General features: G+C 42.4%; 1 protein-coding gene across 2 annotated transcripts; it reads left to right on the top strand.

The window, feature by feature from the left end:
* The first annotated feature begins 1,091 nt into the window (after positions 1-1,091).
* On the top strand, positions 1,092-22,799 carry CHST7 (carbohydrate sulfotransferase 7). Of its 2 annotated transcripts, none has more exons than XM_065580816.1 (2): positions 1,092-2,638; positions 10,280-10,404. In XM_065580816.1, the coding sequence occupies exon 1, from the start codon at positions 1,211-1,213 to the stop codon at positions 2,609-2,611; it is 1,401 nt and encodes a 466-aa protein (XP_065436888.1). In that variant the 5' UTR covers positions 1,092-1,210; the 3' UTR covers positions 2,612-2,638; positions 10,280-10,404. The 2 variants fall into 2 exon arrangements, with proteins under 2 accessions (XP_065436888.1, XP_023960223.2); XM_024104455.2 differs by lacking the exon at positions 10,280-10,404 and adding an exon at positions 20,585-22,799 and having other exon boundaries at positions 1,093-2,638.
* The last annotated feature ends 1,857 nt before the right edge of the window (positions 22,800-24,656 follow it).

The raw sequence follows: 24,656 nt of genomic DNA, 5'->3' as shown, positions 1-24,656 counted from the left end.
CAACTTTCTAAAAATAAAACTAAATTATTTTACAATTTGCAGGCGGGTTTCCTGGGCTTCTACTAAGGTTTAGAAGGTCTCCTGAGTGGGCAACACAAGAGCAACATTACTAGAGATCAATATGCCCTTCCTTTTCCTAGGACCACATGCCTACCCATTGCCTCTTCAGTCTCATCTGATTGCTGTTCCTGGGATAAACATCCCTTTGCAGGACCTAAGGGAGGAAGGTGAGTTCTCCCCAGTGTAGTGTATAAAACAAGAAGTGCAACAAGCTTGAAGAAGATGTTTCTCATCTATTAGGATATAATCATGTAGCTCTTTACTTGTAACAATAATTATTCAATTTTCAGATAAGAAATATTATTTTAATTACCCCGCCCCCCCCCCCACCCCCACCTCTTGATCTACTTCTGTACATCCTTGGTAGAGGATCGTGTGAGCTAGAAAGCTTGTCTCAGGATCTGAACTTTCCCCATGTTTGCAGTAGGTTTGGATCTGAGGTTCCAGATTAGGCCCATCACTACTTTTTTGTATCAATTTTGTATCAGAAAAAGATTTTGCATCCCATTTTTGTGGCCGTTTTAAATCGACCCAGCACCTTTCTGCAGAACCCCTGGACCTTCCAAAATCATTTCTGGTGTGTGTGATTCCTCTCTTTCGGTTCATTGATAGATCATCACCCCCTCACTAGTAAAAAGGCTACCAATGCAGTCTCTCTACTGGGTAGAGCTGCAGAAGAAGGGACAGGTTCAGTGGCACTGGCACAATTTGTACAGTGGTGCTGAAAGCCACTGAACAAAATTATAAACCCTCCCTGCATATGAGTGAAACCACTTCAAGACAGCAACTCTTGGCTGGTTCCAGAAAGAGGCCACTGAAGGTTGCAGCCTGATGGGTAGGAAGAGGCGGTTCCTCAGCCAGCAGGGGCAGTTGTCTGTCTGTGGGGAGCTCCAGCAGCTGGCTATGGGGAAGGAAGGCGGGGGCAACAGCCGCTTTGCTGTTCTAGCCGCGGAGTCTCCGGCACGTGGGCGTGTTTATCCAGACGGGGAGGGACCCACGGAGCCAACACCTCCCAGGCGCCGCCTCTGCCCTCCTCCAAGTTTTGTGCGCTTTCCAACAGGCAGGACTCAGCCAGAGCCCAAGCACAGGGCGGGCGGCGGCGGCGACTGGCTGCAGACGCCGCTGCCCGGCAGCAGAGCGCGGCGGGGCGATGAAGGGGCGGCGGTGGCGCTGGCAGCACCGCCGCCTCGCCCTGCTGCTGGTGCTCTACACGCTGCTGCTGCTGCTCCTGGTGCCCTACGTGCAGGACTACGGGGCCAGGCGGGGGCGCGGGGCGGAGGAGGCGCCGCTGCAGCCCCGCTGCCCGAGCCTGCAGGAGGTGCTGGGCGAGTGGGGCTGGGAGGAGGAGAAGGAGGAGGAGGAGCAGCCCCCGGAGGGCGAGGGGGCGGCGGCTGACGGGAGCGAGGCGGCCGGCGGCGCGAAGCGGCACATCTACCTGCACGCCACCTGGCGCACGGGCTCCTCCTTTCTGGGGGAGCTGTTCAACCAGCACCCGGACGTCTTCTACCTGTACGAGCCCATGTGGCACCTGTGGCAGGCCCTGTACCCGGCGGACGCGCTCAGCCTGCAGGGCGCCCTGCGCGACATGCTCCGCTCACTCTTCCGCTGCGACTTCTCCGTGCTGCGCCTCTACGCCGCCCCGCCCGCGCCCCGGGACCCACTGGCCCCGGGCGGCGGCAACCTCACCACGGCCGGCCTCTTCGGCTGGCGGACCAACAAAGTGATCTGCTCGGCCCCGTTCTGCCCGGACGCCCCCCAGACCCGCCACGAGATCGGCCTGATCGACGGCGCCGCCTGCGAGCGGAGCTGCCCGCCGCGGGGGCTGCGGGAGCTGGAGGCCGAGTGCCGCAAGTACCCGGTGGTGGTGATCAAGGACGTGCGGCTGCTGGAGCTGGGCGCGCTGCTGCCGCTGCTGCGGGAGCCCGGCCTCAACCTGCGGGTCATCCAGCTCTTCCGCGACCCCCGCGCCGTGCACAACTCCCGCCTCAAGGCCAAGCAGGCGCTGCTGCGGGAGAGCATCCAGGTGCTGCGGAGCCGGCACCGCGCCGAGCCCCGGGGACTCCCCCACCGGCAGCTCCTGCCCGCGGCCGGGCTGGGCGGCGGCGGGATCCGGGCGCAGCAGCAGCACCGGGCCGAGTTCTTCCTGAGCGGCGCGCTGGAGGTGATCTGCCAGGCCTGGCTCCGCGACCTGCTCTTCTCCCGCCGCGCCCCGGCCTGGCTGCGCCGCCGCCACACCCAGCTGCGCTACGAGGACCTGGTGCTGGAGCCCCGCGCCCAGCTGCGCCGCCTGCTGCGCTTCGCCGGCCTGCCCGTCCCGCCTGCCATGGAGAGCTTCGTGCTCAACATGACCCGCGGCGCCGCCTACTCCTCCGACCGGCCTTTCCTCATCTCCGCCCGGGACGCGCGGGAGGCCATCCACGCCTGGAGGGAGCGGCTCAGCCAGGAGCAGGTGCGCCAGGTGGAGGCCGCCTGCGGCGAAGCCATGAGCCTCTTGTCCTACCAGCCCAGTGCCGAGCCCGGCGGCGGAGCCCGGGAGGGGGACAGCAGGTAGCGGCCGCCTCCTGGACGGGACATGCAGGTAACAACACGCTTCCCCATCTTTCTACCTGCAGAGCCTGGCCAATAATGCAGCAGCCTCCCCTTGAGAGAGGGGAGAGCCGGAGGGAGAGGGTGACAGATGGAATCTCCCTTCTAGGGAAAGGAAGGGGGTGAGGGTGAAAGTCTGGCTCTGTTGAAGTCAGTGGGACTTTTGCCACTGGATATCTCTACGTGTTGAGATGGAGGTGTCATTTCTGGCTGGAGGCCAAACACTCTTGCTAGCTCTGATTGAACCAGTGTGATGAAACTGATGAGGTCTACACAGCAACTAGACACTGGCCTGTGCCAGCTGACTTCTGGGGTGGGGAGCTGTTTCATTGCTGTGTAGATGTCTGGGCTTGGGTAGGAGCCTGGGGCTCAAGGACCCTGTGGGGTTGGAGGGTCCCAGAGCCTGAGTGTGGAAGTCTACATAGCAATGAAACAGCCTCATAAGCCCCAGTCAGCTGGAGTGGGACAGCTGCGGTTTTTTCTTTGCTGTATAGACATACCCTGAAAGTGTAGCTGTGGCCATGCAAGTGGTGGGATAGGTTAGCTGCTGGAGTACGATCCCACCTGCTCATACTTAGGAAGCCAGCTTCTGCCACTACTGGCGCCCATCCTGACTACACTTACGTTTTTAGGGCCCAAGTCCAGTCAGAGCTAGTGTGGGTCTGGCTCCCCAAAATGGAAATCACGCCTCCACCGCAAAGAGTAGCCATTGACTTTAGTGGGGCCAGGGATTTCATCCTTAGTGCATTAGGCTGGAGGAGGGTTTCACCTCCTCACTGTGTTGAGAACTGGGTTAGATTTTAATTAAGATAAGTGGGCCAGGCTTATGAAGTTATTCTCCAGCCACACTGGACTTTACTCCCCACTGCTGACCTTGGGACTGTCACGCACCTAGTTGCACCCACTCAAATGAGGCCTGAACATCTGGCTTTAAAATTGCCACTGTTAAGTTTCAGAGTTAGAGTGCACTGTTGAGATTAATAGGGGCAGTTACTCTTCCTACAATGCTGTTGTTTCAGGCCAGGAGCAATACTTCTGTCCATCATTGCAAGGTTATTTTTGCAACAGAGTTGGAAACTTTTTATTTTTTTTTTAAAGTGAAAGCTCATTCTGCAATATTGTATTGGTCAGAAAAATGCAACAGTTGAGTTAGGAATGTGACATCCCTAGACTACAAGCAAAGGAGTTGGGATGCAGGAAGACATTATAGTGTACCGTCCCACATCTGATGGGAGCAGATCTAGTTAGATCTCTGTTCCCCAGGGCTTTAGCAAACCTAGTCCTAAAATGTTTCAAGAATTGGTGCTTTCACTCCTTCCTCTTGAGACTTTCCCTTTATGGGTTTGTGACTCGACCACGTCTGATGTTAAAGGCACACTGTCAATTGAGAAATCCCAGTCAAAGCAAACTAATACTCTCCTTAGGTCTGGTAAAAGTAGCATCTTAAGTTAAAGCTGAAAAGGCTTTAAAATAACTTTATCCCAATTTTCTTGTTTTTCATTTGTCTTGGATAGTGAAAATTGGTAAGTAACTGGCACTTCATGGTTCTTTGGAATTAGAAAGCATTGTACATTGAAGAGATGATGTCAACCCTAATTTATCCTTACATCTACATCTTGTAAAAGCAGGCTCTTATTAAAAACCTAAAGCTAACCAATATTTCTAGAATTTTTAAAACGGGAACAATCTTTAAACATTCCAGATAGTATGAAACTGAAGTACTGTATACAAAACTGTAACTCCTTTGATTCTTTTCATTGCTCAAATTAAGAGAAATGCAAAGAATAAATACACAGCCTAAACAAGTCATATCTTCTTTTTTTATCCTAATTTTAATGTAAGGGGTTAATGTTTCTTTTATCCTATGATTCCTTAAGACTATTAAGTAGAATTTAAACTATTTTCATAAGAACACTTATACAAAACAGGTTAAGCCTTGAATTTATATTCTATATTTGGTTTTATAAAACTTAACAGACCTTTTAACTACTTGGGGTGCAAGTTTATAATGGAGAAAGGTGTCTTCACCTGAGAAGGGCTTTGCTTCCATTCACACTAACCCAATAACCTAGTGACTGGGCTGGAGATAATCTTTCTCTATGTGGATTATAGTACAGCACTGCTAATACCATATGTGGGAGACGCATGAAGTCAAAGGAAGGAGAGTTATTTCCATTTCATTGTATTTGACTCTAGTACTGTAGATTGTGATCACAGGAATGGAGTAAGCACTTGGCTACAGGAAGGGGTTTGAAGATGTTTGTTTAATCAGAATTCTTAAATTCTCTTTACAAAATTCCTAATGTAGGAATGTTTTAAAATTGGTTTGTCATATCTAATGTGACTCTCACGTTCTTCTGGCTATCTTGTAAAAACTTCTGAGAATGAAAAGTGAATACTTGATATTTCAACTTTGGTTCTCTGCACTGAGATTACATTTTACTTTCCTAACTTCCTGCCTGCCACAGGGTGCTGCAGTGCACAGGATTCTGTCCCTCACATCCTATCCCAACAATAACATCCTCTCAGCTGGTAAATTTGCACCCAAACAATTTACAAATATTTCCTAACAAGGTTAAGACAAACTAATCTTGGCAAGCTCTACCTATCCTGAAGTTTGTTTACATTTTTTAGGGTTCAGTTTGAGTTTTAAAATACTAGTTTCAGTTGAACTTCCTGGAACTCACAGTATCTTCAAGTATCTGACTTGTCCTCAATATCGACGTCCTTTCTACATCCGCAGTTGAATTTGTTCATTAACACCACTGCTCCTTATTTTATTAGTGATCAGTTTAAATGTATTTTCCTGCCCTTACACTTTATCTGAGTATGTATTTTTTGTAGTTTTTTTTCCCTCCACTGTAAAGTCTGTCCTGCAAGATTTCTGCAGTGTAACTATATGAGCTATTAACATTCCACCTTTAGAGTAATTCACATTTAAAAAAACATAATTAAAAACAGAAATGTCCTGAAACCAGTACTAGGCAATACACATAACTGAAGAAAGTTTGCAGAGTTCAAATTCTTAAGAGTGGGATTTTCAAAAGCATCTAGGTCACGTTCAAAGACCGTAAGACTTGTGCATCCTCAGGGTCTAGATTTTAAAGGTATTTGGCCATTGCTCCACTCAGTGTTGCAACGCCTAACTGAATTAGGAGCTGAACTCTTATTTTCAAAAATAACATAGGCATTTAGGACCCTTAGTATCATTGACTTCCAAGAGATCTAGACTCATAAATTAGGCATTGCAATGCTCAGTGAAGCAATCCCTAAATACTTCTAAAAATCTGGGCCCTAAATCACTTAAAGTGCTTTTGAAAACTTCATCATCAATGCATTTAAGGCTGACAGCAAATTAATGTGAATTTTTCCCTTGAAGATGTATTGTATCTTTCAGCCTGTTTGCAACATACTCTGCTCAGTCTGGAAACGTACCTATTGAGTGTTGAGCACAACAATATAGTGTCAGCTAACAAAGAATATTGATATTTATCTACTCTGCTGTAGGGGATTAAGAACAAATCTTAAATCAGGACTGGCGCTGTACAGTTTTAGTATTTGAGAGCTTTCGCGTTAAGCAGATCTTGTTGAAAGTGAGATGGTGAGAAACTATGGTTAAATTGCATTCTGAGAACAGCTGAGAATTACTGCTGAGATACTTTGTTTTGCACAATTTTAGCTCTTCATAGGAGAGATTTTACTTTCATTTTAAAAAAGAAATCCCAATTCTAGTGAATGTGGTGGTTAAACAAAAAGTATAATCGATCAATAAGTTGGAGGGGCAGCACCATAAACACTTTTCATAGCTGAGCTTAAACACCACAGGCTTAGAAGGGATAGATCATTGCCAAAAATTCATGAGATTTTAGCAGTTTAGGCTGAGATTTGGAACAACATACTTGCATTACATCCTGTGTAATGACTTAACAGCTTCTGTATACTATTTAATGGGAAAACAGGAACAAAGCTGATAAATGTTTCAAAGGATAATTTGTATCATCTGCTTTAATGATTAGCTATCCTGCATTTACCTTCAGATATGTAGGAAGTCGAGCAGTATAGCTGTTGGTAAAATATTACATTATACTTAAAATTTATTCCAAATCTGAGACTTCAGATCTAGACTTTGATTCATATGCATTAATACAATCAATATAACTGCACATTTAAACTGACAGTCTAGGTACTGTGTGATTTGCTGTATTGATACACATTTGCGTAAATGATGAATTCCAATGACAGCAATATTTACCCCTCATTTTACTTTGTTTTAATTTGGCACTTCATAGATCAATATTTAGGTGGTAGTTGTAGAACAGGGGTCAGCAACGTTCAGCACGCGGTTCGCCAGGGTAAGCACCCTGGCGGGCTGGGCCAGTTTTATTTACCTGCTGACGCGGCAGGTTCGGCCGATCGCGGCCCCCACTGGCCGCGGTTCACCGTCCCGGGCCAATGGGGGCGGCGAGAAGCGGCGCGGGCGAGCGATGTGCTGGCTGCGGCTTCTCGACGCCCCCATTGGCCCGGGACGGCGAACTGCGGCCACTGGGGGCCGCGACCATCCGAACCTGCCGCGTCAGCAGGTAAATAAAATTGGCCCGGCCCGCCAGGGTGCTTACCCTGGCGAGCTGCGTGCCGAACGTTGCCGACCCCTGTTGTAGAAATTCATGCAATATGCTGGTGTATTTCAAGTACAGAGGAAACAGTCTTAATATTTCAGGAGTATTTTTATATTTTTCCCGATAAATGCAAAGATGTACAAATTTATGATTGTGATTTCCTCTGAAAATGGTTAAATGACAGTGGACTTTCTCATTTCTTAATGGTTTTTATATTGCATGTGTTCACTGAACAGTTAAAGATTTTATTTTTTCCCTGTCAACCCTGCAAGTTCAAAGAGAGGCCCAGAGTCAAACTAAGTTCTTTCCTTTTCTCAGCTATCAACACTAAAAGTTTCAGCAGGCCAAATTATGCCCTCAGACACTTATGCAAACTTGTTGCAATGGAACTATATTTCAGAAGGGGGGAAAATTATGCTAAAAAAAAAAAACAGAATATGTTCTGAGATGCATTGGCTCTGTAACCCTAACAAGAATATAAAGAATTAAAAACTTGTCACTAAAGCTGGTTGATAGGGACAGTAAGGCCTGGGCAACACTAGCGGGGGGGGGTTCAAACTAAGATACGCAACTTCAGCTATGCTATTCGCGTAGCTGAAGTCAAAGTCTCTTAGTTCGACTTATCTGGCCGTCCTCACAGCAGCGAGTCAACCGCCGCAGCTCCCCTGTCGACTCCGCTTACTCCTCCTGTTGAGATGGAGTACGAGCATCGATTCAGGGATCAATTTATCACATCTAGACGAGACGCGATAAATCGATCCCCAATACATCGAACACTACCCGCCAATCAGGCGGGTAGTATAGACGTACCCTGTATAGTATGTGCTATTTTGAAATAGGGTACGTCCACCGGGGTAAAAAAAAAAAAAAAAAAACCAATGGCTGATCTGGATCAGCTGACTTGGGCTTCTGGGGCTAGGGCTCAAGGTTGAAAAATTGCTGTGTAGATGTTCTGGCACAGGCTGGAGCCCTATCTCTGGGACCCAGAGAGGGTGGAGGGTCCCAGAGCTCAAACTCGAGCCTGACCATCTACATGGCAGTTTTTAGTTCGGCAAACCCAAGTCAGCTGACGGCCATGGCTGTGCTGTGGGTTTCTATCCCTGTGGGTTTCTATCTATAAGATGTACCCATAATCATTTTTCAGAATAGAGCCACGTGCTGTATTAAATGTTGGTTTGCCACTTGCATTAAACTTGACAGAGCCCTACCATTTTAGAGAAGGAGCTAGGAAGAACAAGACTGTCAGTGAAAGATTTGACTTGACAGAGACGTTTTCAAGATCCTATTTGTGTTAATCCTGGTCTTTCCGTTTGAAATTCTCTTGACCTGGATCATTTATTGTGCAGTTTAAATTGATAACCCTTTTTAATCAATTAAAAGCCTCCTGATGTAATATTTTTTTATGAGTGGGAGATCCATCACTACTTCTGTTTTAGAGGGATACATCTGGCAGCCTTGGCTCCAGTAACAGGCCAAAGACAGAATAACTTCTCAGTACTGAGAATGTGATTATCTTTGTATCTAGTGCCAAGAAACTCTAGCTGTCAGTACTGGTGTGTTAAGCTGTGACCTACATTACCACCTTATTGGGTTCTGACCATTCACAGCCAGGCTTATCTTGCATTGCTTGACTGAAATGAAGATGATGTTATTCTAGATGGCGTTAACAGCACACATTATTAAGGTTGCCAGACATTTCCCCTTATAAGAAAGACCCTGTTTTCAGCTACTTATAGTGTTGTCAGACTTCAACCACTTGGGCTGAAATGTTCCAATCAAGGAGTTGGGGGAGCTGAGATTGGCTGGGCAAAGAAACTGGGACAGGGAGCCAGGCATGGGGTCGGAGGAGACACTGAGATTAGACAAGGAGCCTGGGGAGTAGGGAACTCAGACTGGAAGGGCAAGAGATTTGAGACAAGGAGTTGGGGCAGAGGTGAGTGAGAGACTGGGATGCAGACTACAAGCCTGGAGGCAGAGACTAGGACTGGCTGGGCAAGTAGACTGGGACAAGATTAAAGCCTGAGAAGTGGAGACTGTGACTGGGTAGGTAAGGAGAATGATATGGAGCCAGGGGTGGGGAAGAGACAGGACTGGGACAGGTTGGAGGGGGTGGAGGCACAAGGTGTCAGTCTTGAGGGAAATGAGCAGACTTTTCTGCCCACTAGAACATAGGCCCCTCCAGAGCCTAGGATGGAACCTGAGATTCCTGAATCTCATAATTCCTCTGCTGTCAGCAAATATCTATGAAACCCACTGGCAAACTGTCTCTTCTCCTCCTTCTAGTTCTGGTCCACACATGATAATCTACTACTGCTATCAGTTACTCTGTTAGCTCAAGTGGCAGGGGTCTGTGTGGTGGAGATAAAGGTTCCAGTCCTCTTGATGAACACATGGGTGTCAATATGATGCCACATGATGGAATTTCTCTTTTTTCAGTTTGGTTTTTTAAAAACCTAGGTTAATGTGACTAGTGACACTGTGTACAGCGTTTACTGTTTAAAATGCTATCGGGTACAAGCCTGAAGAAGCTCCAGTCTAATTCGTTTTTTGAGAGGGGTGGTATGTGTAAATTGATAAGACGATATCAATTATTTTTCAAAATGTGCATATATATAATAGTACTGGACACACATATTAAAAGAACAGTATGCAAAGTCAAGCACTCAAAAGTTAGAAAAAGCCAGAATTAAGATTGTGCAATCTTAACTCAGCCCCTTTCTGTGTATGCTTGTTTTTTTCCACGGGACCCCTGCCTCATTCAGTACACAGATTGGACCTGCTCTGGAGATGAATCAGGGTTGTGTGGTGAAGGAGACTGTTGTCTGTAGTACCCCTGCTTCACTTGTTGCAGAAGTGGAAAGATGTGTAGTAAATGAGGTAGGGGATTGCAGAAAGGGAAGGATGGGCTCATGGTTGAGGCAGTTGAATGCTATCCTGGAGAACTGAATTCTATTCCTGCCTCTGCCAAGAGTTACTGTGTGATACTTGGCAAAACACTTAAACTAAACTTTTCACAGGTGGTCCCTGATGAACTGGTACTCCTCTTCTCGGTGCTCAACTTGACACTGTGGTCTGATTAGCAGACATGCAGAGCACTCACTCAGCAGTGAAACTGAAATCAATGGGAGCTGTGCTTGAGTATATAAAGCACTGTATCATGGTAAGTACTCTGGAAAACCTGTACTTTAGTCGTCTCAAATTGAGCACCCAAAAGGAATAAATACTCTTCTATAAAATGGGAATGATTACCAGCCCCTCATCTCACAGGTGTTTGTGAAGATCGAGAGATTGATTAAAGCATGTGACTCATTCAGATACTACAGTGCTGAGTGTTACCGAAAAGCCCACAAGAAAATTAATAATTCTTTATTCAGAGCAGGGTATGAATAGTGTGTCGTAAATAAGGCCGATAGCCACAGCTTCAAAAATAAGGAGAAAATAAAATATTGAACTACCTACTCATTAACTGTGCACTATCCATCCTCTGTACTGACAGAGGCAGGTGTCCTATGGGAGAAAAATGGTACGTGATCAGGTAATTAAAGAGAGATGTACAAGGGCGAGCACATTAATGTTACAAGAGGCAACCTTATTTCTGGCATTTCCTAACTTTGGAGTGCTTAATTTTGAAACCTTAAATGTTCTTTTAATATACCGTATGTATATTTCTGAAAAATAAATAAGACGCCTAAGCTATGTTGGCAGAAGGGTTGGGATTCTTCCTTCACTCTCCCCAGCTGAGCAGCTGCCGCTTTGAGAGGGATGACCTGAGTGAACACTCCTTTTCAGAAGCTGATTCTGAACTACTTACAGTATATAACTACATTTGTTGTGAAATGTATGATCAGGACTAACTGTAAGGCATGTCCTTCTGGGGGGAAATATTGTATTATGATTTAACTGGAAAACAATCTATTAGCATCTTCTCTGATTGAAGGCTTTAATTTTAGCAAAGTCTCATTAAATATTTAAGTTCTTGTTTTGACAAAGTAGTTAATTCTACTTAATTCAGTCACTTACTATGACAGTACAGTATTTCATGAAACTTAAGCCTTGGAGAGCTATTGAGTTAAAATAAGAACTGTCTTAACATCGGTTTCTCAGATAACTGGATAAGTATGTTAAGGGTTTGTACGAGCCAATTTCCTCTCTGAAAAGAGGTGTTTGCTACAGGATTGCTTACTTAAAGCTGGTTTTGACTGTTTCACAAAGGCAGAGGCAGTACTAGCCCATTGGGGGCTCTAAGCAGGAATATTTTTGGGGTCTTCCTCCCCTCCCCCCACAAAATAAAGTGAATAGGGACCTGTTGAGCTGCTCGGGGCCCTAAGCAATTGCTTAGTCTGCTTATGCCTAGCGCTGGCTCTACACAAAGGTTTCTGTGTCTTTAACAAAGATGAAGACATCTACAAAATGGACACAAGTGACTTCGGACTGCTTTCAGGTCAAATACATGCAAAATGCTTGTTGTACTTCACAAAAAGCAGGGACTCTTCAGTCATAGCTTTCATTTTGAATCACAAACTTGTTAATTTGAAGTTAAGCCTTCAATAAACTCCCTGATTAAAATATAAGTAATATTTGCATTAGTCAACGTTCTCCTCTAAGAGCTTAACATTTAAGCTCTAATTATTGTCAGTCATTCACAGTCTGTATTACTGATGCTGTAGATTGAATCTTTTGCTTGTGGTCTCGATCCGTTTCAGTAGCTGTAAAGCCACAAAGCCTCTGTTACCTTTATACTGTCAGACCCTGGGCTGCTTTTGATTTTCCTTAATATATAATGCTCTTGACTTAGGGCTAAACGAGTATGTAATTACCAATAAGCCATTTTAAGACTGTCAACAGGCTGGGCTTACTTTGAAACTGAAACTGAAGTTTGCTTGGAGTTATTCCAACATGTTCCCTCATGCCAGTATCTAACTCTTAAAAATTCCTACCATGAGTTCTGGTTTTAGGAGTCAGACACCCTGGAGGCTGCTGTGGGAACATTCTTGAATGAGTGAGGATTTGGAGACAGATGTTGTTGGAAACATAGCCATTCCTCGGCCAGTAAGTGGGTTGGGCTATGTGGATGTCACAATTGTATGGGCAAATGGCCCGTGGTTCTGAATGGCTGGGCTGAACTTGCAATAAAAGAAAATGTATTTTGTAATCTCTTCTGTTGGAAACAATGATCCAAGCACGCAGGGTACAGGCTGCCTTTGGTGGGAGACAAGAATCCTTATTTAGTATTTTATTATGAAGCAGCTAGAATAATTTTCAATTAAGGGGTATGGTTAACGGATGCAAATGTTTGATCATATACTGCCACGTGGAACTCTGGAGATTGGAAAAAGCAGAGATCCTGCCCTAAAACAGCTTTTCAAGAGCATATGCATGGGTTCTTAATGGCCCTTCCATGGAAGATACTATCTTAATTTCTGGGTAAGCTGGAGATGACTGCAGTTAAGGTTGAGTACATAACAGTTTAAGTGTAAAAACGTTCAGAGATATTGTAATTATTCCAAAAACAAGAATTATAACAACCTAGAATTTTTTGGTGTAGGTTACACTTAAAAAGAAATCAAAACATGCTAAGATGCCCATTCACCCTTAACTCGGCCTGTAGTGACACTATGCAATAACCATACTTTAGTATATAATATGTTGATTTGTCATCCCAGATTAAACTAAGGACATTCATTCCCTCCTCCAGTGGTGTCACAGTGTGAGCTAAGGTTGTTTGGGTACCTTGAGGTATGAAAATGCATAGTTAACACATTTGGATTTCTTAAGTTTAACCTTAACTCTGAATTGCCTCAAGCAAAATTCCCAATGTGTATATCAGGGAGTTTTACTTGTGTAAGGACTGGACTTGGGTCTTAAGTGGTAAAACACTAAGAGTTTTATTCTATTTATTTTGCGTAGAATCTTTACATCAGTTAGGCTGAATCATGAGGCAGGTTAATAGTTCTGAGTATCTGAACATTGCCCAAGATAAGCTTTAATTTAGGCTTTGTCTACAGTAGAATGTGTTTGCTGGTACAGCTATACTGGCAAATTCTCATAGCGGAGACACAGCATATACTGGCAAAAGAACTCTTGCCAATATGTCTTATGCTTGCACCCCAGACTGAATAAGTTGTACCAGCTAAGTGACTAGCTGGCTGGTATAACTGCATCTACGCTAGGGTTTTTGCATAGTTTTGGCATAGCTATGTCAATCAGATTTGGGGGAGGGGGAGAAATCACACCTCTGACATAGCTATATTGGCAAAAGTTTTCAGTATAGACTGAAACCTTTCCTTGTATGGTAGTTGCATTATAGATGGAGTGCTACCATGAATAGCTGAAGTTTCTTAGGCATGTGCATAATAACCCCCATTCTCAGTTGTTTAAAGCTTCCTGAAACATTCACCTTTCTTGTTTGTGTAGAGCCCAAGCATGATTTTATTTGTTTCTAAAGCTGGAGGAAAAAAATCATTCAGCAGAAGTGTCGCTCTGCCCATGAAACAACTTGTAATTTTATTCTAAAAGAAGCCTAGTTCTGAGCAGGGTGTGGTATAAAGTGGAAATTTGGCAGAAAAGGTGGCATTGAAGGAAGAGAGGTGCCTTTTAGGGCATGTTGTCTATGCTTTGAGCTAAGGGTACAATTCCAAGCTTGAGTAGAAGTACATATGCTAGCTCTGATCATCCTAGCATGCTAAAAATAGCAGTGTAGCCATGGCAGAGTGAGCAGAGGGGCAAGCCTCCCTGAGTTATGTGCCAAGTGTACAGGAGGGGTACGTAATTGGGGTGGCTAGCCCCTCCTGCCGCTCACTCCTCTGAGACTATGCTCTATTTTTAGCGCACTTGCTCAGTCAGAGCTTGTGTGTGTGTGTGTGTGTGTTTCCCAAGCTGGGAATCACATCCCCAGCTCGAAGCATAGGTGAACCCTGAGTATGGGGGTTAAAAAAAAAAAAAAAAAAAAAAAAAGATTTAGCTGAATTAGGGGTTGGCATATGTGCTGACTTTAACTACCTCCCAGTATTCTGAGTGACATGAGCTGCGCTCTGTGTGTGTGTGTGTGTGTGTCTGTCTAAATACAGAAGTAGGGAAAATGTTGTGTATTTTCTGTGCAAGTAACTTAGGTGCAGCAAGTAACCTCATTTTCTGCACCCCTTGCAGCACTATGAAATTAGTGTGCAACAGATGTTAGACAACTGCTTATTGGTTATTTCTTACTGATGACTGTGCAGTGAAATATGTAAGGGCTGGTTACTGCCTGCCCCAGAGTTTCTGCACACCACACCCTTTGCAGGGGCACTTGCTTCCACCACTGACTTCTCTGCACGAAGCTGTGAGAGCATAGAGCCATTGACAATTCATGCATAGAACACAATGTTTTCAAGAAAATGGCATTGGCATTCTTATGGTGTGTAAGCAAATAGCAGTGAAAGTTTTCTTTAAACCCTATGGAAAGATGATGTTAGTTTTGCAAAGTGAAGCAATCGAAAGCCAGGAAATAGAAAAGCTGATGTTACGTGCACAACTTCAGCTGTGCTCCCTTGTATGTGTTACAGTGTGGATTTGAATTACATGATCCGAGATTACTGTTGTTATGCAGCATGCCTGCCTTACTCCTTGTGAAAGTTGGACAGGATCTCTGCCTCATGCTTGGTCCAATTCTGTTTGTAATTCCAAATATAAACCCAGAGCAACTATTAAAAGCAGTGGAGTTACCACTGTAACTCAATAAATCCTTATGCACTGTGGATGGTGCATAGTGAATGAGAACATAACTAAAGCCATACTGGGTCAGACCAATGGTCTATCTAACCCAGTATCCTGTCTTTTGACAGTGGCTAGTGCCAGATGCTTCGGAGGGAATGAACAGAACAAGATAATTCTAGAAGCTCGGACTGATCATTCTATAAGTCAGTTTTAGGGACACCCAGAGCATGGGGTTGAATCTCTGACTATCTTGGCTAAGAGCCATTGTAGTAACTACAAGGCCTCCTCCCTCATTCCTAAGGCCCTTCGTTTTTGGTTTTTATTTGATTTAATTTTTCCTGGGAATTTATTACTACAACAACAAAAAAACAGGTGAAAATTGGTGGAAAAAATCTATTAATTTTTCTGTGTAAATATCAGGGTTTATTTTGGTGGATGGAAGGATGGGGGGAAAGTATTCAGTAGATTAATACTTTGATGAATGAAATTCAGTGTGATTTACTGCAGAACTAAAACAGAATTCAAAACACTGCCACCTCTACATTTAAGAAAACAATATATCCCTAATCCCAATTTGAATAAACCGTTTACTGTTGTAGACTTTGAATGACTAGCCTATAAATATTTACATTTAATAATTGGGCCACACCATTTGCAGGACATATACTCAACTTCATCCTTTTCTCCTGTTTTTGTTTTTTTAAAACGTTTGAATACATCTTTATGTCCTGAAACATATTCTGATACAGACTTTCGTTTTCTTATTATAGTGTCAGATCTTTAAACTTATCTGCTAACAGCCTGAAATGTGTACGTGGTGGGCGTGAGATTCATCAGTACATTCAGATGCGCACACACTTCAGAGCTTGCGTGCATGCCTGTTTATTGTATCTTCTAGATTAATACATAGCCTTACTTGAACAAGCAGCTTTACATATACACCCAGACTGATCTATTATCGTAATACGTATCTCATTGCAATGTATTGCATTTTCCTAATAAAACAAGTTATTTTTTTATATATCTGAATGATACAAAAGTCGGGTGAAAATCAGGGGAAAAAACAAATAATAGTTTTTGTAAAACCTGGGATTTTTTCAGTAAAGTCGGTTTAAACTGAAAACGAAGGGGCTTACTCATTCACTATGAAGTTTAGACAGGACTGGCAATATAGCTGATAAAGTTGTGAGACGAGGGGTCCTATGACCTGGGCAGGGCCTATTTAAATTTGCTGTGGGTTTTGGTTAGTGCTTTAGATGTCCTGTTTAAGTACAGAATTTTTTAAAGTATTCAGTTGACAGAAAAGCAAGCTCTCGCTCTTTCTCTGTGTATAGCCAAGAACAGTAACTTTTTTCCAACTTGGTGCACTTGTTTAGCATATCTACACATTGAATTCAAAGCATATGTTCCCCTTCAATTCTTACCTACTATAGTATGAAATTTCTGTGAAACAAAGAGCAATTTTAAATGTTCTATTTCTCATTCCACAGAGCCTCATTCTTGTTTCAATATTAAAATGAAAACAGTAGAATCAATGTCTGTATTCAGTTTTATTTAAATCTTCAAGTTAATAGTGAACCAGAACACAAACCTTGTATTTTAAAAAAATTCACATTTTCAAACCATATCACTACACAGAAATAATAATGAGATCTGATAAAGACTTTGTCATGTAGAAAATGTCTCTTCAAGCCTGACTCTGAACACATTGGTTATTTTTGTTACTTCAAGCATATTGCAGTAACCTCTTTCTCTTAGCAAGGGGTTAAAATAGTAGTTATCCAGAATGTTCTAGACACTTAGTGGAACAGGTTAGGGAACTAGATTAACAAATACAACTGCATTGAGACTGTTGTATTCTCAATCCAAAACAAATGCTGCCTTCCCCTGTAGCAAGAACTAGTCTATTTGATAAAAACTTACGGGTTCCCCTGAAGACTGCTTAAAAAGGATATTGTGACTTTATCGCTAAAACATTTTTTTTTCCTATTTTGGAGGCAGGGAGAAAGACTGACTATGGAATTTCTACAGCTAGGTTCGACTAAAAGCTATTCTGTGCACTTGGGTTCTTTGCCACTGTCCACAAGATGACTTGCATCCATCTCCTATTGGAATTAGTTAAGTAGAGCATATTAGTGTACTGAAAATGTAGAGTCTGAAGAGGGGGGGAGAGAGCCCTCTGAAACCAGTCTTCAGTCACCCACAGAGAACTTGTGAGAAGAGAGTTCTTATGCCTTTGTTGTAAAAGGCATACCGTGTTCCTTTATTATTAAAGGCATTTGAGAACAAGTGAGGCACAGGGTCAATTTATCTGGTTTATATATAGCTTCTGAAAGTAGCCATGTTAAGTGTTGTGGTCAATATTTGCATTTCCTAAGCATAGATTCTCTCTCTCTCTCTCTCGACCTAGATGGAAGGTACTTGCATAAGTAACAGAAGGTGACAATTTTCCAACAGGATGGATTCAGTAATACATTGCAATGTTATTGGAGTAGAGCGCCTTCTGCAAGTTCTAATGATCTTCATTAAGCTACAGATTTGCACTAAGTAAAATTAAGTATTGCCAGCTGAATAAGAACTTGCAAGACCTTTTACTTCTATGCCCTCTCTGCCCCTACCCATCCCCCAAAAGCTAAAACCTGCTAGCACAAGAATAATCTAAACCCTTGCTCTGTCATGGTAGCCTCTCATCTTGAGAATGGTGATTTTGATAGCGGGATCTCCTTTTCAAACTTCTCCTGTCCTTCCTTTCTGTCTTCAAGCCTGACATCAGTGAAAAGGACGGATAGCTCACAGTGGGAGAGCTACACTAACTGCCGATACTGTCCAAAGGGGTACATGCGTTACTGCTCGTGGCTAAAAACAGACATTCCTTTGAACCAGTTTAAGATTAAAATAGCTAATGTTTACGTGAACAACTTCAAGCACACAGATGCTACTTCCTTTGGACATCTTTACAGGTATGAAGACTCTAAGGCCATTCCTTTCAGAATCTAGCAATTAAAACCTCACACACAAAAACTTCATTCACATAGGCCTGGGCAGACCTAATATAGTCCATGGATTGATGACAGTATGACCCAGAGCTACCCTCCTCTTTAATACAGAGGGGCAGCCCTGAGACTACAAATCTCAGGAAGGAGTATTTTTACTTTGATTGAAGCTGCAGCATGGCATGCTCAGACCTGTAGTCTCAATGGATCGCACACCTCTGTTTAAACAAGTATGGTGACTGCAGTCTTGCTTCATTTTATAGAAAGCCATTGGGACCTGTCAGCTCTTTCCAAGTTATCAGTATGGCCCTCGTTTGGGCAAAATTTGGAGGCCTCTTACTGAAGGGGGAAGACACTGAGTGACGAGGCCCCGATCCTACACCATTGAAGTCAGTAGCAGCATTATTGCCATTTACTTCACGGAGCATAAAGATCTCAAGCCCTAAGTGAAAAACTAAACAATTTATTCCTGAGCCAGGCTGGCCACAGTCCTGTCCTTATGCATTCTGATAGCGTAAAAGTAGGTGAAACGTATGACAAAATGAAAGTAAGTTTTGATTTGAAAAGACCAATTTGCATTATAAGTTTCAAACTGTTTCTGGAATAGCTCCCAGAAGTACTTTAGTCAATCCTGTAAATGGTGCTTGTCTGACACTAACTGCAAGCTTACTAAAAAACTGCAAAAGGTAGGCTATAATAAAGTCTGACAATGTTACAGTAAGTAGAAACCTATCACAAGACTCATTGAGTATTTTCATATGCACTGGACTAAAATGACACTTACTGCAAATGAGTATTTATAGCAATTTAGTACTTAGCTTCCCTGAGGGCTGCTGCTGCAGCAGCTTTTGTGTCTGACTTCAGTTTTTCCACAGTGCTCATGGACAGAAAAAGTGGGAAAGGAAAATCAGCCTCCCGAGTAAAGCTACTTTATTACAGAGCTTTACATCAGAGACTAGCCAAGTGATGTATGACAGTAGTGGCTCAGCAATGCAACATGGACACCCTGGAATAGTAAATCCAAAAGTTTGATGGCATAAAAAGGGGATGGCGTGTACAATAGCTCTGCTACCTAGTTTTGAAAATGATGTTCCCCTGGAAGTAAAGTGTCCCATTAAGAGAACATCTATAACAAAAGCCCAGCTGAAGGGTTAATATCCATATTTAGTGAGAATCAGAACAAACTTTTGTTTGATAAAACTTACTGAATAATAGGAGTACACATAAGAGTTCATGGTGCCAAGGGCCCACTGCATTATATGTGGGGTAATATTAGGCCACTGGAAGAATGCATCGTGTGCTAAGGGTTCCTGCTGTCAAATACTTTATTCAAGCTAAGTTTTAAAATACTCTTCTTTGGTAAATAAATGAGTTTTTGGAAGAGGGTGGGGAAGGGATTAGAAAGCTTTAACTTTAAGTATGCAGTCATTTGAATTTTAGTTGTGTAACAATTATGCTAGTTGGACTTAATATGGGTTTGGCTGTGCCTTTACAAGATAGTCCATGACAAGATATCAGTTGAAGTATGTCTGTCTGCCATTTGCAGTGTAAATTCTGTTAAACAGTACTAAGTACCCAGAGAAGTATACTATATCCATGCTAAAGTAGTGATGCTAATTTGACATATTTATGGTTTGATAACGTGTTGGTAAAGTTCTCATGGAATGCAAAAAACTCAGTGGATCTGGAATATGCAAATTTAATTAATTTAGTGTAGGATTTGTATTAATAATTTTTAGTGGAGCTGAATTACTGACTTACTATGTCCAGGAAATATTATTAAAAAGGAATCAAATTTACAAGATAGACATATGCTGCTGGATTATGTTCAAAACTGAGAAGGGAATTTACTGAACAGACTGCTTTGTCATTGACTTGAGAAACAAGTTTTGTGATCAAATTAGGGTTATAATGTTTACATACCATTGATTTTCCATCACTGCTGCATTACACTGCCAGGTAATAGTTTCTCTATCACAGGACAAAATTCAGTTCTCTATATATTCAATCTATAAAGTATTTGTCATTTGACAATGAGTGCAAGGCCTGTTTAATCATTTACATTTATTAATTTGCAAAGTAGAGGTAAATCCATTAGTGCATTTGTCCATTTATGCATACTTGTTCATACTCCTCCTGGTCTGTATTTTGTAAAACTAATACCTTACTGATCCACTGAGGGGTCTTGTATTGTTGTTAGATCTTTGAAAAGGGATGAGTGGCTGCAGTCTTGCATGTATGAACAAGCTAATTTGAGCACAGGGGTTATTCTTGAAAGTGAGTATATAGCTAAATGCATCTGTTGGAAAAAGCTTGTCAGTACATAAGTATACACACAGCAACAATTTTTCTGCTTTTGTTCAGTGCATACTATTAGCTTTCACATTGTTTTATTGTAACTTGATTTCTTCTCTTCTGCCATCCCCATTTAAAATTCTTTTATAGTTCTATATATTTTACTGACAATTTATTGCTACTTAATGTAGTTACAATACTGAGATTGAGCTACAAGCTTAAAATTCCTAGTTTAAAAAAAATTCACACTGTTCTCTTAACATGTCTTCTATTTTGAGAATACTGAAGCTAATTGCAGAAAAAATGTTCTAATACAGTATTACTTTTTCCTCTCTCCCATAGCTTGAAGTGCAGACATTGGAAGGATGCGTTATGGTAACAGCCAAGGACTGAAGAAAAATTCATCCCTGAAGAGACTACATTCCACATCCTTTCAGAACTTCAGTTTATGCTAACAACTGTACAGTTTTGCATAGCAGGACACATTTTAATCACCTAAAACAGGTGGACACAATGACTTCATTTCCAGTAAGGATATGACAGTGCAATATGGACAACTATGAACCTCCAATATGGAGTGGTTTATTTTACAGTTTGAAGCTGCCAGTCTGTGGTCAATTGTAGGTGCTTTTTCTGGCAACAAGGAGACTTAAATTTTTAAAGTTACTGACGATACTTGGACAAATCATCTACCATTGCAAAAACTCAGTATTTGCAAACGTAGTATTTTACACTTCAGTATTGTAGCAAAACTTTCACGGATCTAGGTGGTGAGGTTTTTTTAAAGTGCTCTGCTTCCCCACCCTGTAACTGGGAATTATTTTATCCTAATACCAGGACTGTGTTTTTAGAGTTCTGACTACAGTAAATTATATAATAAATTGTGAATTTGATTATACAAACTTTCCCTTGGGGGTGGGGAGTGGGGAAACAGTTGAAGTGCTGCTTCCATTTCTACTGCAGTGACACCTAATCCACCGAAAGCACAGTAACACCACACCATACTCTTACAAGAAACTGCACAGAAACCTCTGTTTGGTTGGGAGGGAAAAAAGGTTCAGGGCTGATAACTGGTGTCAGTTGGCATAGCTGAGGTTCTGACCCCTTGTGTTGAGCTCTTACTGAAATGCCAAGCTAAAATCCACTTCAAGTTTGCCTATAACTCATACCTTAAATAACCCTTTGGTGCTGAGAGCTGGGATTTCACAGTGCTTGTTGTTAATGTACTGTATAAACCTTTTAAAAGAATGCTAAAGCTATGGGGCAGTTATTCAATGTGATCTGGGGTTTAATTTGGCTCCAGATTTAAGTTTTATAAAGAGCTTGTTTTACAAAAGCTAGGACTAATAGAATAGAATTCCCATAGAAAGCTGATGAATTAGCTATTCCCTATACGGCTGGAAATCCTTTCAGTGCAGCTTTGTTATGGAATGCAAATCTGAAATGGACATTTGCATTTCTCTCTGTTTGGACAAGCAGGCCAAGTCTAGATTAGAAATGTTTACCTGCATAGCAGCGCCTGTTAAGGCTGTAGATTTTTTGTGACATTTCCATGCCTGCAAAAGCCTTAGTGTAGACAGTTGTATCGGCATAAATGCTTTTGCTGTTCTAGCTTATTTCAGTCACTGAATCTGTACAGCTGTATCAGCAAAGTGCAGACTAGGCTTCAGTCACTCTAGCTGAACTTCCAACAGAACAGTAATTTACCAGTAGACTTTTAAAATCTTAAGTGGTGGTAATAGACAAGAAATGTTAAAAAGGATTAGCCTGACAGCATACCATGGACCTGTCCTTTTGTGCCTAGATGCTTGTGGACAGGAGTCACTCTCAATCATGATTTTGGTTGTAACAAACGTTAGTGCTCAGTGACATCAGTATAGATTACTAAATCAGTAGATCAAATAGAGTAACTTGCAGAGGAAACAGCCTGGTGGCATGCAATATGGATTCAAATGTGGCCAGCCTTGATGTGCACTGTGTGTATGCGCAGCGGTGTTTTGAGATTCCGTAAATGGATGCACACTCACCAGACTAAGATTAGCAAATCAGAAGTAGTCATTCCATAGTAAATACTGACTTCGTTAAGAGTTTGGTTTATGTAGCTTTGGGCAGCTGTTCTTTGACCTCTTCAGAAACAATCTGCAGTGTAATTAAAGCCACTTTCCCAACCCTGACATGTACACGTGAGCCACTGTTGGAAGTTTAAATTTTTTCTATTTTATTTCTTACGTCAAGTGGTGGAAGGGGAAGAATTGTTACTGAAAGTAAATTCCTCATATTGTCCCCTAATGTATTTTGGATCCTGCAGTCCTTCCCCTGGCAAAAAATGTATTGAAGTTCAATGGCAATTCTGCTGAATTTAGGACTTCAGCTTTAAGCACAGCATGACTGTTTCCAGCAGTATTTCTGTATTAAAACTGCATGTCTAAGCCATTTCTTTGGCTTTGTAATTTACCAGTTCCTTCAAATTTTCCCTCTTGGTATGTAGGCTTATTTTTTCTTATCTTATTTTACAAAATGTCATAAAAAACCCACCTTAGAGGGATTTGGATTTTTATCAGATGGAGTCTTAAACTTTCTTCCAGAAGCTTAAAACTTACAATACAATGAAAGGCTATTAAGCTACATCATATTGCAAACCTGTCTTACTAAAACAGTATTTTCAAATACAAGAACAAATCCTCTTTCTAAATGTCCTCTGGCCCTACAATGCATACTGGATATATGAGAACCATGCTCTTGTTACTGAGCTGTTCTGGTCTGCTTCACTCCCCTGAAGTTTGAACTGGATCTTTCTAAGATGTGATACTGGCTTCCTTGGATTCCCCCTCCCACCCTCTTCTTTCTGTTCTCTGGGACTTTAGTCCATATACATGAAGGGTATTACTCCCACTGGCTACTAGATGACTGATTGAATACTGATTTTACTCTGACAGGCCTTTTTCCTATCTTACAAGCGTAACGTCTCATGCTTTAACCTTTTTTTTTTTTTATTTAAGCACTAAATTCCATTCACTCATGTGCAGAAGCAGGAACTCTGCCAAAATGGAGTTGGAGCAAGTTATTAGTGGTGAGTTACAACTTCAAAACAAAAGTTTCAAAAGGCAACACTGAACCTTTCTCTGAAGGGCATTAGAATGAGTGTAGTGTTCAGGTTTACTGTGCAGAATCAGCCTCCTGTAACCAAGATGCTGAATTTTTTTAAGTGAATAACTACTTCTCTGATCATTAGTGTCTGAAGAAAGATTGCAGGTTTTGTTAAACTGAAATTATGTAGAAGGACCAAGTCCTTCAACCCCCACTTATTTCAATGGGGCTATGTGCATGTGTAAGCTTACAGAACTGGGCCCTGTTGTGGTTATAGCTAGAGCTGGTAGCACCACCTATTAAGGTTACTCAACACTTCCCATTATAAGACCCTGTTTTCAATTGCTATTTTTTGCCAAACAGTAAGCATGTAGGCTAAAATGTTCCATGCTGGGCATCTACCTCAGCTTGAAATCTTTTTAGAAAATTTCACCAAGATGGTTCAGCTGTTTTAGAGAATGACGTTGGGGGGAAAAAATACATTTTTCGCTATTCAAAATTCCAGTGACCTCTTGGAAAAATTAGAGGCCCCATCCTGTGAAGGAAGGACTTTAAATTGGGCTGTGCCTTTTACCATCCCCATGAAAGTTAGTCCAAAGGTGGCCAAGTTATATATCCACCTTTCAAAAATGGCAGTTAGCACATGCTCATACTTGATTTTAGCAGCTAAAATTTTAAAGATTCTCTCCTTGCTTAGCATGTTTGAGCCTCTCACAGCCCCTAGTGTTGACGACCAGGCTCTGCCTGGGCCATCCCCACAAAGCATGCTCCCTCCCCCTCACACTACATGGCAAAGGCAGATATTTCCCTGTAACTGCTGCTTCTGCCTGTTCTAGACTAGGCACTGGAACTGGGGGAAATCTGTCTTTCCTGTACTCTGTGACCCCTCTGCTAGTACGCAGGCAGCATGCAGCTGGAAGCACTCACACCTGTGTGAAGTCAGTTAAGGGGAGCTGTGCTTTGAACAATAAAGTGCTAATATAATAGGAAGTACTCTGACATATCAGGTTATGGGTGTCAAGCTAGGCACCCACAATGGGGGAAAACTGAGATTTTAAGTAACCACGATCTGTGAAACTGAGTTAATATCTAATGTGCTCAGCTTGTGACACACTCATTCTAGCAATAAGTGCCATAGAAAAGCCTATGAGGAATTTTTTTTTTTTTTGGTCCTCAGAGCCAGGTTCAATAGTGTGCACTAAATCAGAGATAGGGCTACACACTCTACAATGTGGATAAAATAAAATACTGAGTGCACTGAATGAGACAGGTCCCATAGAAAAAAGTGATCATAATTAAACTAGCAATGCATACACACAAGGGGGGT

Source organism: Chrysemys picta, chromosome 1 (assembly GCF_011386835.1).
Source record: "Chrysemys picta bellii isolate R12L10 chromosome 1, ASM1138683v2, whole genome shotgun sequence".
Lineage (NCBI taxonomy): Eukaryota > Metazoa > Chordata > Testudines > Emydidae > Chrysemys > Chrysemys picta.
Note: the sequence above shows the minus strand (reverse complement) of the source record. Positions and strands in the feature narration are given on the sequence as shown.